At 39.3% G+C, this 15,897-nt stretch overlaps 2 protein-coding genes and 1 non-coding gene across 8 annotated transcripts in view; 1 reads left to right on the forward strand and 2 right to left on the reverse strand.

Annotated features, from left to right (window-relative positions):
* The first annotated feature begins 200 nt into the window (after positions 1–200).
* LOC128016205 (autophagy-related protein 9A) lies at positions 201–9,318 on the forward strand. Of its 3 annotated transcripts, none has more exons than XM_052600687.1 (16): positions 201–339; positions 628–684; positions 1,142–1,294; positions 1,473–1,515; positions 1,658–1,723; positions 1,852–2,001; positions 2,115–2,256; positions 2,442–3,190; positions 3,305–3,458; positions 5,389–5,568; positions 5,667–5,906; positions 6,167–6,402; positions 7,117–7,234; positions 7,510–7,708; positions 7,803–7,945; positions 8,032–9,318. In XM_052600687.1, the coding sequence occupies exons 3-16, from the start codon at positions 1,192–1,194 to the stop codon at positions 8,038–8,040; spliced, it is 2,532 nt and encodes an 843-aa protein (XP_052456647.1). In that variant the 5' UTR covers positions 201–339; positions 628–684; positions 1,142–1,191; the 3' UTR covers positions 8,041–9,318. The 3 variants fall into 3 exon arrangements, with proteins under 3 accessions (XP_052456647.1, XP_052456648.1, XP_052456646.1); XM_052600688.1 differs by having other exon boundaries at positions 207–339; positions 579–684; XM_052600686.1 differs by having other exon boundaries at positions 217–339; positions 433–684.
* A 148-nt stretch (positions 9,319–9,466) lies between these two features.
* trnak-uuu (transfer RNA lysine (anticodon UUU)) lies at positions 9,467–9,539 on the reverse strand. Its single transcript has one exon. It is a non-coding gene; the product is annotated as a tRNA-Lys (tRNA).
* A 1,297-nt stretch (positions 9,540–10,836) lies between these two features.
* LOC128016204 (pericentrin) overlaps positions 10,837–15,897 on the reverse strand; it is a 39,041-nt gene continuing 33,980 nt past the window's right edge. For all 4 annotated transcript variants that reach the window (XM_052600681.1, XM_052600682.1, XM_052600685.1 and 1 more), the window contains 9 exons: positions 14,601–15,290; positions 14,088–14,258; positions 13,373–13,531; positions 12,847–13,011; positions 12,217–12,443; positions 11,971–12,059; positions 11,726–11,873; positions 11,461–11,591; positions 10,837–11,265 (listed from right to left, as the gene is read on the reverse strand). In XM_052600681.1, the coding sequence (XP_052456641.1) occupies positions 11,222–11,265; positions 11,461–11,591; positions 11,726–11,873; positions 11,971–12,059; positions 12,217–12,443; positions 12,847–13,011; positions 13,373–13,531; positions 14,088–14,258; positions 14,601–15,290 (1,824 nt within the window). In that variant the 3' untranslated portion in view covers positions 10,837–11,221. The remainder of the gene's footprint in view (positions 11,266–11,460; positions 11,592–11,725; positions 11,874–11,970; positions 12,060–12,216; positions 12,444–12,846; positions 13,012–13,372; positions 13,532–14,087; positions 14,259–14,600; positions 15,291–15,897) is intronic.

The following is a 15,897-nucleotide window of genomic DNA, read 5'->3' on the forward strand; positions in this document are numbered from 1 at the left end:
GGCTGACGTCATAGTGTCGTTAAGTTTTAGGGTTCGCGTTGGGGGAAGGGGATCATTTAGATTGCATGATTTAGAAACACCCAGCAGTTTGAAAACACCCACAAAGTGATAAACGCCCACTTTTGCACTGCAGAGAATGAAGACCCGCCTCCTGATGCCATTGGCTCGTTCACACGCAAAACCAGCCTCTGATTGGACAGCAAACAGTGGACGCGGCCTCTCTGTACCGTGCGTCATGAATCGAAACCAAAAATGTCTCAAAAGGGAAAACAAAAGAGACAGTTTGGCATTTATGACAGAGTGTGAATCATAAACCACTGCTCCTTATATTCGAATGAGGTAAGATTTAATTCAAAACTTTTTTATGAATACGAACAGCCTGTTTGTTGGTAGGTGTTTCTCAATGTGACGCGCATTTCATATTTTCCTCAGGCTTGTTGACATAAATAACTGGGTACCACTGCCAGCGACTGTAATAGACATTCATTATTTTGAGTATTAAAGGCCATGTACTGACAATATAGAAGACTTAAAAAGGAACCAACGCGACTGTGCTCTGTGTTTTTGTCTTTTTCAAGAAAAGACTGACTGTATCTTATGTTTTTGCTGTTTCATCTAATGACGAAGAGCATAATTGGTCCGAGGACCTTTTGGTTTCATAAATGAAATGGCGGGAGGTTCAAGGTAAGAATTAATAATCTTCTAATAGCAGTTTTAAGTTTAAATGCAGACACGTTCCTTCAAGGTAGCATTGTTTGTTTCTCAGAGACTAGCATTTGACAAAGCCAGCCAAACTGGTAAAACATTTGTTTAAAAACTACTAACGTAATGGCAACAAATTCGAGGGGCTTGAAATTGTTTGAATTGTTTTAGGTAAGTATGTTATCGGGTTCTTATGACGTGAGTCATGTCCACGTTTCTTATGAGCGTGGGTTGCGCAATGAGGTCGCTAGTGGACTGTCCTGACATGTTTTTGTGTGCTGGGTATTTTTTTAAATACCATTTTGAACTACAATTTGTCATGTTTATGCATATTATTTAAATGTCTTTATTAAGGTCTTAACACAATTTAAACAACAACTCTATCTTGTTTTGTATCACACCCAGTGGGTTCCTAATATGAAGTAATTTTAATCTAAAGGCAGCAGAAGGGATAGTGTGTGACAAGGTGATTTGGAGGCTGACAGCGGGATGGCCCACTTTGATACAGAGTACCAGCGCCTGGAGGCGTCCTACAGCGACTCCCCTCCCGGAGAAGAGAATCTGCTGGTACATGTTCCAGAGGGATCCAAATGTAAGATCACACATAGAATGGGTGCCTATTGTATGTCAGAGCCATATGCTTTTATTCTTTGGGCACGTTTACCTTAAATGAGCAATGGATAAGCAGCATGCTTTTTACCTTTAACCTTACTCTTAAATTTTCCACGTAATTTTGTCATAAAATTTATCAATTTACTTATTTATTGCAGCTCCATGGCACCACATTGAAAATCTGGACCTTTTCTTCCAGAGAATATCCTTTGAGCACTGAAATGAATTGCTTGATTTTGAGTTAAATTGTTTTTTTAAATAGAGCAAGTTAGATCAAGTATATTTACATCAATATAGTGATTACAGTCAACATAAGTCTTTATATTTTCCTTAACATTCAGTAAGTCTATAGTCTACACCAGAAGAATGGATTCACGTGTATGCTGCTGGGAGAAATATTTGAGCTTGTGTAAGTATCAAATAATTTGCTATATCCTTCATTAAACATGATAGTGTAATATGATAATGCTTATTAAAAGTGTCTGTAAACAATGAATCTGTGATCAAATTCATGTACTTTTCCCATTATTATTCCAGGCAACTGGTGTTTGTGGTGGCATTCACAGTGTTCCTGGCTAATTGTGTGGACTATGACATCCTCTTTGCCAACAAGTTTGTTAATCACACTGATTCCTCAAAGGTTACTCTCCCTGATGCATTTCTTCCAGTGGATGTGTGCAGTGCTAGGTATATTTGCTATATTAAAAGTAATTAATGATGTGGCTTTGATGTTATTGCTTCTAACTATTACAGTGTGATCCATCATAACACAAACTGTCTTTTGTTAACATTTGTTTTAGGATCCGTGACAATGTTTTTGTCATCTTCATCCTTATCATATCAGGGGTCTTTTGGCTCCACCGTCTCATCAAGTTTATCTACAACATCTGTTGCTACTGGGAGATCAGATCGTTTTACATCAACGCCCTAAAAATGACCATGGTGAGCTTTTCTGCTAACACATTGTAGCACATTTACTAAAACGTTTGGGTTCAGCGGAGGAAAGCATACACTATTTTTCTTAGTTCTTATGTGTTTTTAAAGCCTGTAAGCCACTCAAACTACTGATAATTTTTCAGAGCAAAGGTACATTTTTAACCGTTTAATAAGCCCTCTCTCTTTTGCAGGCGGACATTCCTTATTTCACCTGGCAGGAGGTGCAGGCAAGGATTATTGAGATACAGAAGGAGCACCAGATTTGCATCCACAAAAAAGAACTGACAGAGCTTGACATCTACCACCGCATACTGCGTTTTAAAAACTACATGGTCGCGATGGTCAATAAGTCACTCCTACCCGTGCGTTTTCGCTTGCCTCTGCTGGGCAACACTATTTTTTATACTCGTGGCCTCAAGTATAACTTTGAGTTGATTTTCTTCTGGGGCCCTGGATCCCTTTTTGAAAACGAGTGGAGTCTGAAGCCAGAGTACAGACGTGGAGGGAACCGTTTGGAGCTAGCGGATCGTCTGAGCTCAAGGATCTTGTGGATTGGAATTGCCAACCTTCTCTTGTGTCCAGTTATCCTGATTTGGCAGATTCTGTATGCGTTCTTCAGCTACACTGAGTTGATCAAGCGGGAGCCGGGAAGTCTGGGTGCTCGATGTTGGTCCCTGTATGGCCGTTTTTACCTCCGACACTTCAATGAACTAGACCATGAGCTGATGTCACGCCTCAGCAAGGGCTACAAGGCCTCCTCGAAGTACATGAACTGCTTCATGTCCCCATTACTGACAGTGGTGGCCAAGAATGTGGCATTCTTTGCAGGCTCCATACTAGCAGTTTTGATTGCTTTGACCATTTATGATGAAGATGTATTGGCGGTCGAACACGTGCTCAGCAGTATTACATTGCTTGGGGTCTGCATCACAATCTGCAGGTGTGACAAAGATAAAACAGATCACTAGAATTGAGTCTTTGGATATTTGTTGTCCAGTTTGAGTCTTAACTCTGAACTGTTTGGTGCTCATTCTTTCATCCTCGTTTGCCCTAGGTCTTTTATCCCAGACAAGCATATGGTGTACTGCCCGGAGCAGCTGCTAAAAGTGATCTTGGCATTTATCCATTACATGCCTGATCATTGGCAGGGTAATGCTCACCGCTATGAGACCAGAGACGAGTTCGCACAGCTCTTTCAGTACAAGGCTGTAAGTAAAGCAGTAACTTAAAGGGTTAGTTCGCCCAAAAATGAAAATTATGTCATTAATAACTCACCCTTATGCTGTTCCAAACATGTAAGGCCTCCTTTTATCTTCGGAACACAGTTTAAGATATTTTAGATTTAGTCCGAGAGCTCTCAGTCCCTCCATTGAAGCTGTGTGTACGGTATACTGTCCATGTCCAGAAAGGTAAGAAAAACATCATCAAAGTAGTCCATGTGACATCAGAGGGTCAGTTGGAATTTTTTGAAGCATCGAAAATACATTTTGGTCCAAAAATAGCAAAAACGACGACTTCATTCAGCATTGTCTTCTCTTCCGTGTCTGTGTGAGAAAGAGTTCAAATCAAAGCAGCTGGATTTCCGGTTCGCGAACGAATCATTCAGTTCACCAAATCGAACTGAATCGTTTTAAACGGTTCGCATCTCTAATACGCATTAATCCACAAATGGCTTAAGCTGTTAACTTTTTTTAATGTGGCTGACACTCCCTCTGAGTTCAAACAAACCAATATCCCGGAGTAATTCATGTACTCAAACAGTACATTGACTGAACTGCTGTGATGAACACCGAGCCGAACCAGATAACGAACAATAGACTGACTCGTTCACGAGTGAAGAACCGTTTCTGTCAGACGTGTCCGATTCGTGAACCGAGGAGCTGATGATACTGAGCATGTGTGATTCAGCGTGAAGCAGACCGACACACAGAGCGTCTGAACTGAACTGATTCTTTTGGTGATTGATTCTGAACTGATTCTGTGCTAGTGTTATGGGTGCGGGTAAACCGAAGGCTTGAATCAAGGGCAATCATTGCCAATGACGCCATTACGTCGAGCGCAAAAGAACCGGTGAACCGTTTTCTTCAACCGGTTTATTGAATCGAACTGTCCGAAAGAACTACTGGTGATCCGAACACCGATGCAACCGGTTCTTCACTCGTGAACGAGTCAGTCTATTGTTCGTTATCTGGCTCGGCTCGGTGTTCATCACAGCAGTTCAGTCAATGTACTGTTTGAGTACATGAATTACTCCGGGATATTGGTTTGTTTGAACTCAGAGGGAGTGTCAGCCACATTAAAAAAAGTTAACAGCTTAAGTCATTTGAGGATTAATGCGTATTAGAGATGCGAACCGTTTAAAACGATTCAGTTCGATTTGGTGAACTGAATGATTCGTTTGCAAACCGGAAATCCAGCTGCTTTGATTTGAACTCTCTCTCACACAGACACGGAAGAGAAGACAATGCTGAATGAAGTCATCGTTTTTGGCTATTTTTGGACCAAAATGTATTTTCGATGCTCCAAAAATTCCAACGGACCCTCTGATGTCACATGGACTACTCTGATGTTTTTCTTACCTTTCTGGACATGGACAGTATATCGTACACACAGCTTCAATGGAGGGACTGAGAGCTCTCTGTGTTCCAAAGATAAAAGGAGGCCTTACATGTTTGGAACAGCATAAGGGTGAGTTATTAATGACATAATTTTCATTTTTGGGCGAACTTACCCTTTAAGAAATACTTCTTTGTGTACCCAACACAAATATATTATTATTATTATTGTTGTTGATGAAATCTAATATAACATTTCCATTACATTAAATAAAAATGAGAATCAGAAAACCAAAACTATATTAAACATTTTTCAAAGTTAACATAAAATAAAAAGGACCACCAAGTTTTGATACACAAGACACAATGCATTACAGAATCAAAACAGGATTTTGATGATAATAATGGCATGCACCATATAAATAGTGCAAATGTTTTTGGGAATTCCCAAGTCCCATCTGCAGTTTCAGTTTTGTTTTTATATTAAGAGGTCGAAAGTGGATTATCCATTGACAATACAATCAATAACATGCATTCCTGTAACAGAATTTAATGTTGATTGTCTTTTGGTCTGTTCTTATAGGTGTTTATTCTCGAGGAGCTGTTGAGTCCTGTGATCACTCCCTTCATTCTTATTTTTTGCTTGCGGCGTAAATCTCTAGAGATCATAGATTTTTTCCGAAACTTTACTGTGGATGTGGTTGGAGTGGGTGATACTTGCTCTTTTGCACAGATGGATGTCCGTCAACATGGTCACCCTGCGGTAAGGACGGAAAATCTTTTTCCCCAAAATTATTTTTATCTATCTACCTAGTTCTCCCTTTATTGTTGACTCTGATGTCCTGTTTTGGTCCACTATAGTGGATGTCTGCTGGGAAAACGGAGGCCTCTATCTATCAGCAGGCAGAAGATGGGAAGACTGAACTGTCACTCATGCACTTCGCTATCACAAATCCACACTGGCAGCCCCCTCGGGAGAGCACGCATTTCATCAGCCATCTGAAAGAGAAGGTGCACCGTGAGGCCGCCGCAGGACAGCAGGGAATCATAGCAGAGAATCCTGAATTTACCTCAACCCATTCACTGCAGTCTGATTCAGAGGTATCCACATGACTGAGCTGCCAACATCCATCCATCCAGATTACTACATATAATATGATATATTCTAATGGCAAATCTGATCAATAATTGGAATAGTAATAATTGCTATTATATTAAAATATTAGACTGGGTTCTAAAAGATATGAATGAAAGGTGAACCAAGTAGAAAATGCACTTTTAAGGTTAGATATAATATAATTACAAAGAGAACAAATTTCTTTTTAAATAGAGGTTTGGTTTTGGATGTTGTTTCATTTCAGCCTCGCAGTCTTATTGCAAATCTCCTGATGGGACCCCCTTCCTTGGCCTCGCTGCATCTGGGTCGAGAGGGCTCCATCCATCCTTTGTCCATTGGAGTGAGTGAGGGGGCATCCGCCCTCTATTCCATCTCTCCTGTCAGCACGAGTCTACACCTGCGGGGCAGCTACCCATCTGCCAGACTGCCACGACCTGATCATCCAGCTGTGGTGGCTGGACGAGCGATGACAGGCTCAGGGTAATGACTGAATAAAAGCTTAACACATTCATTAAAATAATTCATTGAATATACTTATACAGTATATGATGTTGTTATAAAATATTTTTTCATATGTCACATTAAAATTTATATTTTTCAGCTTTATATATATATATCTATTGCATTTTAATTGATTTTGAGAATGATACTAGAATTAGCTGTGGGCACATGCATTCTCATTGGGATGAAGGAGTGTTCATTAACATTAAAACAAAGTTAAAAGCAAACAAAACAACAAAGATTTCTATTTCAGATAAATGCCGTCATCAAAGAATCCTGAAAACAATGCATCACAGTTTCACAAACATTAAGCAGCACAACTGTTTTCAACATTGACAATATTAAGAAATGTTACTTAAGCACCAAATGATTTTAGAAGGGTGACATTGAAGACTGGAGTAATGGCTACTTGAAAACAGCTTTGAAATCATAGAAATAAATTAAATAAATGTATGTATAGAATAAATGAGAATATTTCACTTTATTAATTTTTTTTCATATATTTTAATTGCAGCCACTATACTTTATAAAAAAAAAAAAAAAGTAATATCCACAGCAACATATTTGTCTTTGCATCTTTACAGCTAGACTCATTTTAAAATGTCCTTGCCAATATTAAAACTATTCCATATCATTAATTTGTTCTTTTTATTTATTTTTTTCCTTCTCAACTCTTGGATCGTCCTCATCTAGCACTGATGCCCGTACCATCAGCTCTGGCAGTAGTGCCTGGGAAGGCCAGCTGACCAGTATGGTCCTATCAGAGTATGCCTCCACAGAGATGAGCATTCATGCCCTTTACATGCATGAGGTAAAGCACCACATGAACAGATGATAGAAACAAAACTTTATATTACAGAATTATGGAATCAGTGAATGCACATGCACTGATCCAAGAATGGGAGACTGTCGTGATCAACACATGGCAAGAATATCATTACCTATACTTTCCACGAATGTGGGGCATCTTGGCAGCTTTTCTGTGACTGTCTGGTCCAAATCAGCCTTTTAACCAACAATGTGTTGAAAGAGGTCAGTCTCTAGTCTGCTCCTGAATATTAAAAACTCTATCTAATGTATGTGTAGATGCACAAGCAGCAGTCGCGAGGTGAGGTGTCTCGACACACCTGGCACAGACAGGAGAGTGACGAGAGCAGTGAGAGTGTCAGTGAGGACATAGAAGCAGCCCGCAACTTCCCCCGGTCCAGTACTTTCCCAACCACTTCACACAGGGAGGGGCCAGCACAGCCGAGCGGCAGCCAACAGCGCTACGGCGGAGCCTCAGGTACTATAAATATCTGTTTGTAATTCATAAGAATGTAAAGGTGCCACCCCTCCCTTAGTCTTTAAATGGGTGTGACACATTCTGTCTCCTGTAGATCCTGTTTCTGGAAGCTTTCGGGCCCAGAGAACTCCTCGTATGCCTATGGGCGGCTGGTCTGAGGAGAACCAAATGGGCAGACATCATGACCCAGTGCCCGAGGAGGGGTCTGAGGATGAGCTACCACCACAAATTCATAAGGTACAACATGCAAGTGGTAAATATGAAGCAACGGTGATATGTGCTTGATTCCTAATAACCATTTCTGTGTTCTGGTCTGTTTTTAGGTGACTTAACAGGTGTATCGTAGAGGAAGTACTCAAGTGAGACTCACAGCATCCACTTACTTTTGGACACTGACAAAAGTATACTCGTGGACAAAACTCGAGTCCTAGTTTATTGTATGTCACAGAGTGGCATCATGACAAATTTTGAGATGCATTGTAATGGTTTGAGCTTCTGAGGGAATGATACAAATGAACTACATCAAAGTCACTCAATTATTCATAGTTCTCACATATCGATCCACCTTAGAGAAGCTGCAAAACTGGTTCTGTAAAATACTTCATTGTGAACAGGAAAGTCTGTTTGACAGAAACCGTCCCCAAGTCCTTCGAGTAAACTTCCTAATAGGATTGTGTTCAGCTGACCCTGACATTTCCGTTCTTGTCGAGAAGTAATTCTTGGTGTTGATGTAGGATATTTGTGCTTAGTATTTTTGAGCAGCTTTGAGTCATTTCGATTAAAGGAAGAAATATTTATAATATGCAATGTGCCATTATGAACTTTAAGCTTTGGAAAAATAGATTTTGTCAAACAGATTTCTGGGAGGTGGAAAAAAACCACTGAAGATCATTCAAGCCTGGTACTGTAAAAAATTATGCATGCTCTCTTAATTTATATTATTTGCACAACATCAAATAAGAATGCACTTTATTCATATCCAAAGGAAGACTCCAATGCAGTGGGCAAATCAGACTTGTTTTTATTAACATGCAGTTTTAAAGTAAGTTGTATATTTCTGGGATGAAAATGTTTTTTTTTTCTACTTACATTTTCAGTTTATTTACCATGGCTAAAGTGAATAAAACGTCTATGAGAATGAATGGGGTTATGTAAAACATATTTCATATATCTCAGGACCGGTTTGTTTTTAGCACTGAATTTGCACAGAAAGTGCATGACACTTATTGGGTGACTGCAGACTGCTGCACCTTCCATCCTCAAACCCTTAACAACTAAAAGGGGAGTAAACAAACCTTTGTGTAGTTTGTGTGACTGCAAAGATCTTGGATCTCATTCATAGACCATCACTGCATAAAATGGCAAAATGTATATATTTTATTTCAGATAAACTGACAGCATTTCTCATATCTCACACATACATTGTGCTTAGAAAGTGTTCAAGGTGCAAATTCTGCATGACCCTTGACCTTTATAATGCTTCTGTGACCTTAACTAATCTATCAACTGCAGCTGTGCATTTTCCATGTCTTGTTTTAAGTTGTCTAGACTGTGTTGTATATTTACATTTTGTAAAGGTCCAATTCATTAATAAAATGTATTTAATAGTTTGTGTAGAACTCCTAAAACAAATTCAAAGCTAACTACAATAATTTTTATGTTTTATTAGTTTGTGAATTAGAGTTGAAAATGAACAGACTACACAACATTACACATACACCGCACATTTTTAGATCGCAAAAGCTAAGTAAAACGAATCGCCCGAACAGGGACTTGAACCCTGGACCCTCAGATTAAAAGTCTGATGCTCTACCGACTGAGCTATCCGGGCTTAATTTTGCGTCACTCCGCATCTTCATTTGATCAATATATCCGACAATTTTGAAACTACATAAATATATAATTCCTTAGGTGGGCTCACGAAAAGTGAAGTATGACTACCATTAAACGCTGGGAGCTGAGCTGAACTGCAGCAGCACGCAAAGTGGCAGAGAACGATGATTTTCTTCCATTCTGATGAACCCAATCCAATTTCAGAATCTGAAACGATGTTTTTATAAACTCTTAACTTTGCATTCCGATTCACATATTCGTTTACAAGTGAACTGCACAAAAGAACAAATCTAATTTACAACACAATTTCAGCGCATGCGCAGATGTGGCCGCATTATTATGTTTCACGCAGACGTTGTGTTTGGCAGCCATGTATTGTATTTAAAATACAATAATATATTTTAACACTTGGATTATTTCCTTATTTTCGAATGGCAACTCCTATTTCCAATTTGAGAACTTTTTTTTCCTTCATCTAAATCCCACCATAACGCTAACATCATCCACTAACGGGCATTACATTGCATTTAACAGTTGATAAACTACTAAACTACTCAAGACTCTTAATTTCAAGCCTTTCAAAAATGTACTACTAATTTATCCGGTGTTTTCCTTTAAATCTAGATTTATTTGCCATTCCTTATTTTCGGTCTTCTGTTAGAAAGGTAAAACTATTTATTTTCCATCAGTTAATCTAATGAGCAGAAGCTACTTTAGAATATGTCAGAACTTGAAGTACATAAAATGTGCACAAATGTGAAACGACCGATTCAGAATATTGTAGTGGATCATACGGTGCAGAGATCTTCTACAAAAAAATAAAATCAACTACACATTTTGCATTTTAGGAACTCTTTTAAGTCTTTAATACTAAGAAATGTAATCTTGACTCTAAAATGAAAGCAAAAATGACAAAAGTGTAACATAGACAACACATGCAATATGTTATTAAATTCCTATTTTTGTTTTATATTAAACCCATGGTTTTCTTCCCAGGGGCCCTTTCCCAGCCAGAGGCCGTAGGCTTAACCTGTACGAATTTCTTTCTTTAAAATAAATAAATAAATAAATAAAATAAAAAAAAACCTTGGGTACCAAAGTTGTTGAACCCCATTGACTTTCACAGAGTGGGGGAAAAACCCCACTATGGAAGTCAATCAGCACCAGAAAAAGTTTCATTTTTGGGTGAACTATACAGTGTATGTATGTATGTATGTATGTATGCATGCATGCATGTATGTATATACACACACACCCACACATATATAATTGAAATGACGGAAACCAAAAATACATTTAGACTAAAATATTTATTGAATTAAGAAATGTATTTATTTTCATAGAAATCCTGTCTATAAAAAAATAATAAAAAACATTTTTACAAAACATGTCCTACCATGTGCATTTAAACTGTGGCATCCATAAAAAAAAAAAAAAAAAAACACATATACAAGTGCAAATGCTTTAATATATGCTTATTGTGGACAACATGTAAAAAAATATAAACTGAACAATTACAGACCATTCAAACTTTGTAAACAAAAAAATTAAAAACACGTTATTGGTGACATTGTTTCAGCTAAAATGATAAAGCATTAAAAAAAAGCAAATAAAAATGTATGAATGTAAAAAAACAACTAATTTAAACAGACTGGCACACTAATGATCAGAATTCTTCCTTCATCGATCAGATTTTCTGGCGTATGGAAGCACTGATGGGGAACCTGTGGGAAAAAAATATATATATACACAAACAAAATGATTAGAAATATCAGTCCTGCATCTGTCTTACCTGCAGTCACTTTACACACAGTGTGCAGTGTTTTTTATAATATAAATTAATTATATTCAGCAAAGACATTAAACTGATCAAAAGTGACACTAAAAACTTATCAAAGTTCTGGCCGGCCTCATCCTACCTGGACAAGCGGCTCCCAGACGCTGCTGGACAGTCTCCAGATGCTGGATATACTCTGTAAGGGAACGTTCTTGATCTTGGGTAGAGCTGAAGGAGCGTTCAGCTGCTCCCAACACTGGACTTGTGTACATTCTTGGAATATGGTATAAGAAGAGAAAAGAGGGGAAGTTAAGTTATTAAATCTGTTGTTTTTAAAAACACTGACTAAAAGGGGGGGCTAGATCAACACTCCATACACCTGTTTGAGAAGTAAGAATTCTTTTCACCTGTGATTCAGTCTGAAGGGTGATTTGATTGGCGGCACCAGAGACGAGGCCACGCCCCTTTGAGCCAAGGCATGATCACGGGTGGGTGGAGAGTTGAACGCAACTCCAGACTGCTGAGGCCTCAGCACTTCAGTCCTCAGAACAGTAACTAAGACAGCACGTAAATGGCTAAGGATTCAAATCACCCGTAGAACTACCAAATCAAGTGTGCAAGCTGAACTAGATCATGTGATTTACACACTTACCTGTGCTCGGTCCTGTTCCACGCACTGTGGCACTGCCTACTGAGATTTTCCTTGTAGCTCTCTGCCATTTCCTGGTGAGGAACTTTAATCTAAAAAGCAATAAGAAACTAAGTAACCACCCAGAATTAAGTAAAAAAAAAAAAAAAAGTCTCAAATTCAAATAAAAACATGTCTAAACTTAAAACAGTTACAAGCCAGTATTTTCAAAATGCTATGCTAATCATGCTGCATAGCCAGTTGTCTTACCTTGAGATAGCGATGACTACTCTGACAGATGTTCTGAAGCGGTTTAGAGGCCTGGAGACCTGCGATTGGCTCAACGTCGGCCGCGCACCCATACGCGCGATGAGCGCAAGAGTAGCCTGTTCACACTCTTGAAACCCTCCCAGCAGCAACAGCAGATAACGCTTCTGATAAACCAGAGACTTCCTGTAACTCTCCGCTCGCAGGTATCTCTCATAAAGTCGCTGCACCTACAGGAACAGGTTCATAAAGCAAGTAGTTCAAACAAACTAAAACGCTTTACAATGGACTTTTACATTTTATTTTTTTGAAGCAGCATGCGATGCTTATACAAGACTCCTTAACAGCTCTGGGGTTTCCTTAACCGGCTTTGTATGGGAACTACGGGGGGGGGTTGAGTTGATGGAAAATAATAATTAAATTATAAGTGTATATTTAAAAATATATACATTCATAATTTCTGACCATTAGCCAACATCAGAGAACAGTGAATGTGTTCTTAAATTATTGAAATAAGTTCAAATCTCAGAATGGTACTTCAAGTACACATTTTCGGTCAAGACCAAACACTGTACATCAAAGAATTAAAAGAAAAGGACATATTATACATTGTGAAACTGTAATCCAGCGAACCTTGTTGTTGGAGAGGTCATAGGTCGGTCTGTTTTCATTGCTACCAGTGACTTTAGACAGTTCAGTCTCCGCTCTACGCAGCGCAGCCTGAAGAGTTGCTTTTTCCTTCTGCCAGGTCAGCTTCTCTGATGACATGCACTGGTCCGTAACAGCAGAAGAATTCACCTGACGGACAGACAAACACACACAAACAAATCTACATGAAGCATCAAAAACTATTTACTATACTTTGAAATTTACATGCATTCAAATGATAAAGATTTATCTCTCCTTTTTCTTTATATATATATTTTCTTTCATTATCCTTTTTATCATTAATAGTAATGTGTCCATGCTAGATCTGTATATTACAGCCGTATATTATTATTACTTTTGTTATGATTACTTGTTTATACAAAATTTTCATGCAAACATTTTTCAAGTGGATTTACTGGTTGCTTTAGGTCTTGATTGATATTAAAAAAAGGTTCACTTTCAAAAAAGGATCATAAAAATAAAAAAATAAACCAACTGAAAATGATCTTACCTGCTCCTGGCGTTTCAGGCTTTGCAGGTCTCTCTCCAAACAGGATATAGTGTGTTTGAGGGAGATCTTCTCCTCACTCAGAGCAGCGAGACACTCTGAGAACTTGGCGTTCTCCTTCAGCAAACGTTCCATTAGTGAAGGAGAGGATGAGGTAGAATCCTATTGAGCAGAAGATTAATCACATTACATTATAGGATCCAAATCAGTTTGGGGAAAAGCACAATTGTGATTCCTGAGATCTGCAGTTTAAAAAAACCTCCAGGTTTGCTTTGCTTGTCTAAAGGGTTGCACAATTTGTATACAAAAACACAACAGAAGTCCCTGAGAACTGAAACTACTTGGTAATCAAAATCCTTCAAAATATCAGTTTTTAATCAGTCAATCAGTTTTGCAATGACATGGGGGTGGGTAAATAGACACTGCCTCATTTTTGGGTGAATTATCCCTTTAGCATGTAGGCTTTCTTAGGTATGCTGTACTCACAAAGTAGAACAAAACCTATTTTTCTTTATTTTTAAATGTCATACCAATCATTCGACATCTGTACTAACACTTTCATCTAAGTGAAAGCTTTTGAGAATCAGTAGGTCTGGGTATATTTGCTTGTAAAACAAAAGCAGCATTTTGGGGGTTAGGTTTGGGTTTGTAATTTAAGAGTACATGTAAAAAAAAAAAACATAATACCCATTTAAAACTTCTGGCTGCAGAATATTACCTGAGGGATGTTTGTGAGTGCGCTCTGACCCCAGGTCAGGCCACTGGAGTGTGTGTCTCTCTGCAGGCGGTCTGACGCGAGCTGCTTCTCTTTCTGCTCCAGGTCAGCCAGCGTCTGCTGCAGCTGCCTCAACTGCTGCTGGTCCTTCTGACGCAACACCTCCAACTCCAACTGAGACAATTTATCATACAACTTCAGTGCTCTAAATCTACATTATAATGCTCATGTACATATCAATTTAAAGGGTTAGTTCATCCAAAAGTGAAAACTTATTTGTTTATTAACCCTAATTTAATTTCAAGCCCATGGGACTGGTTAATATTCGAAACAAAATAGGACATTCTTTGAAACCGGAGCAGTTTCTGACCCATTAAAATACAAATTGCTCTGATGAACTGATCTAATTTAGGTTTTGGGTCTTATATATTTGGAATAATGAGGATGAGTAAATTATGACAGAACCGTCATTATTGGGTGAACTATCCCTTTAAGAAGATTAATCTTTTTCTTCACCAGTTTCTCATTGGTGCGTTCCTGTCGTCGCTCCTTTTCCACCTGCTCCTGTTTCCTCTGCCTCTCCATCTGTTCCTCCCTCACTCTCTCCCTCTCTTTCACCACTCTCATCTTTTCCTTCATCACATCCAACTCCGTTTGTAACTGAGCTGCTCTCTCTCGCTCCGCCTCTAGGGTGCGTCCGACCTCTGTTTTCTGAGTCTGCAGGCCCTCCAGAGCTGCACGGAGCCTCCTCACTTCCTCCTGCTCCTTGTGTGACTCCTGCTCCGCCTGCTCCGCTTGCCTGCGCTTCCCTTCCAGCACCTGTCCTTGCAGACGTTCCAGCATGGTTGCCAGGTCCTCCCCCTGACGCCTCTCCTGTTCCAACTGAGCCCGTAGGTCCTGAATAAACTTTCGGTCATGGGCACTGGCTGCTTCCTGTCTGCGAGCTTCCTCCTCTAAACGGCGCGTGTGCTCCTGGGCTTGGCGAGAGAGCAAATCTGAGAGCTCTGCTGATCGGGAGCGTTCCTCCTCCAGGCGGGAAAGCGCAAGTTCGGTGCGTTCGTGCTCCTTGGTCAACAGGGCCTCACAACGAGACTGCTCAATCTGGAGCTCGGAGCGCAGGTTACTGGATGTGATGCGCTCCTGTTCCAGTGCGGAGTTCAGCTGACTGACATGGGATGCTTGCTCATTCAAAGCTTGGTGCAGAGACTGTTTAAAGAAAAAAGAAAAAGGATTATTACATTGTAATTAGGGTCAATAATCACCACATAACTAAATTAAGTTAGTTTAGTACCATATTTTCCGGACTATAAGTCAGTTTAAGTCAGGTGCGACTTAGTTATCAAAATTAATTTGACATGAACCAAGAGAAAAGAACCAAGAGAAAACATTACCGTCTACAGCCGCGAGAGGGCGCTCTATGCTGCTCAGTGTTCCTGTAGTCTACACTGAAAACATAGGGCACCCTCTCGCAGCTGTAGACGGTAATGTTTTCTCTCTGTTCTAAATAAATGCGACTTATAGTCCAGTGCGACTTATATAGGTTTTGCCTGTCTCTGTGTGAATGAATGAATGGCAGAGACGTGCGGTTTTGTTTACTACATAGACTGAAACGCGTGACACTTGCAGTAATTTCAGCATCTGCCATCTCAATGAGGACATAAATACATAAACATCATCACCAGAACTGTTCTGAGTCACTTCACAAGCATTTTACGGTTTCGTTTGAGTAAAACCAGTGTCAATTTGAAGGTATTCACGGCAACCCGTCAAAATAAGATAATTTTTACATAAAGGCATTGTGCTAGAAATATTA

Source organism: Carassius gibelio, chromosome A6 (assembly GCF_023724105.1).
Source record: "Carassius gibelio isolate Cgi1373 ecotype wild population from Czech Republic chromosome A6, carGib1.2-hapl.c, whole genome shotgun sequence".
Lineage (NCBI taxonomy): Eukaryota > Metazoa > Chordata > Actinopteri > Cypriniformes > Cyprinidae > Carassius > Carassius gibelio.

Bases quoted from the DNA above. Each gene is read 5' to 3' on its own strand.
- LOC128016205 (XM_052600687.1), top strand. From the start codon at position 1,192: ATGGCCCACTTTGATACAGAGTACCAGCGCCTGGAGGCGTCCTACAGC. The intron at 2,002-2,114 runs GTATATTTGCTA...CATTTGTTTTAG, and splicing joins GTGGATGTGTGCAGTGCTAG to GATCCGTGACAATGTTTTTG. The intron at 5,569-5,666 runs GTAAGGACGGAA...GGTCCACTATAG, and splicing joins GTCAACATGGTCACCCTGCG to TGGATGTCTGCTGGGAAAAC.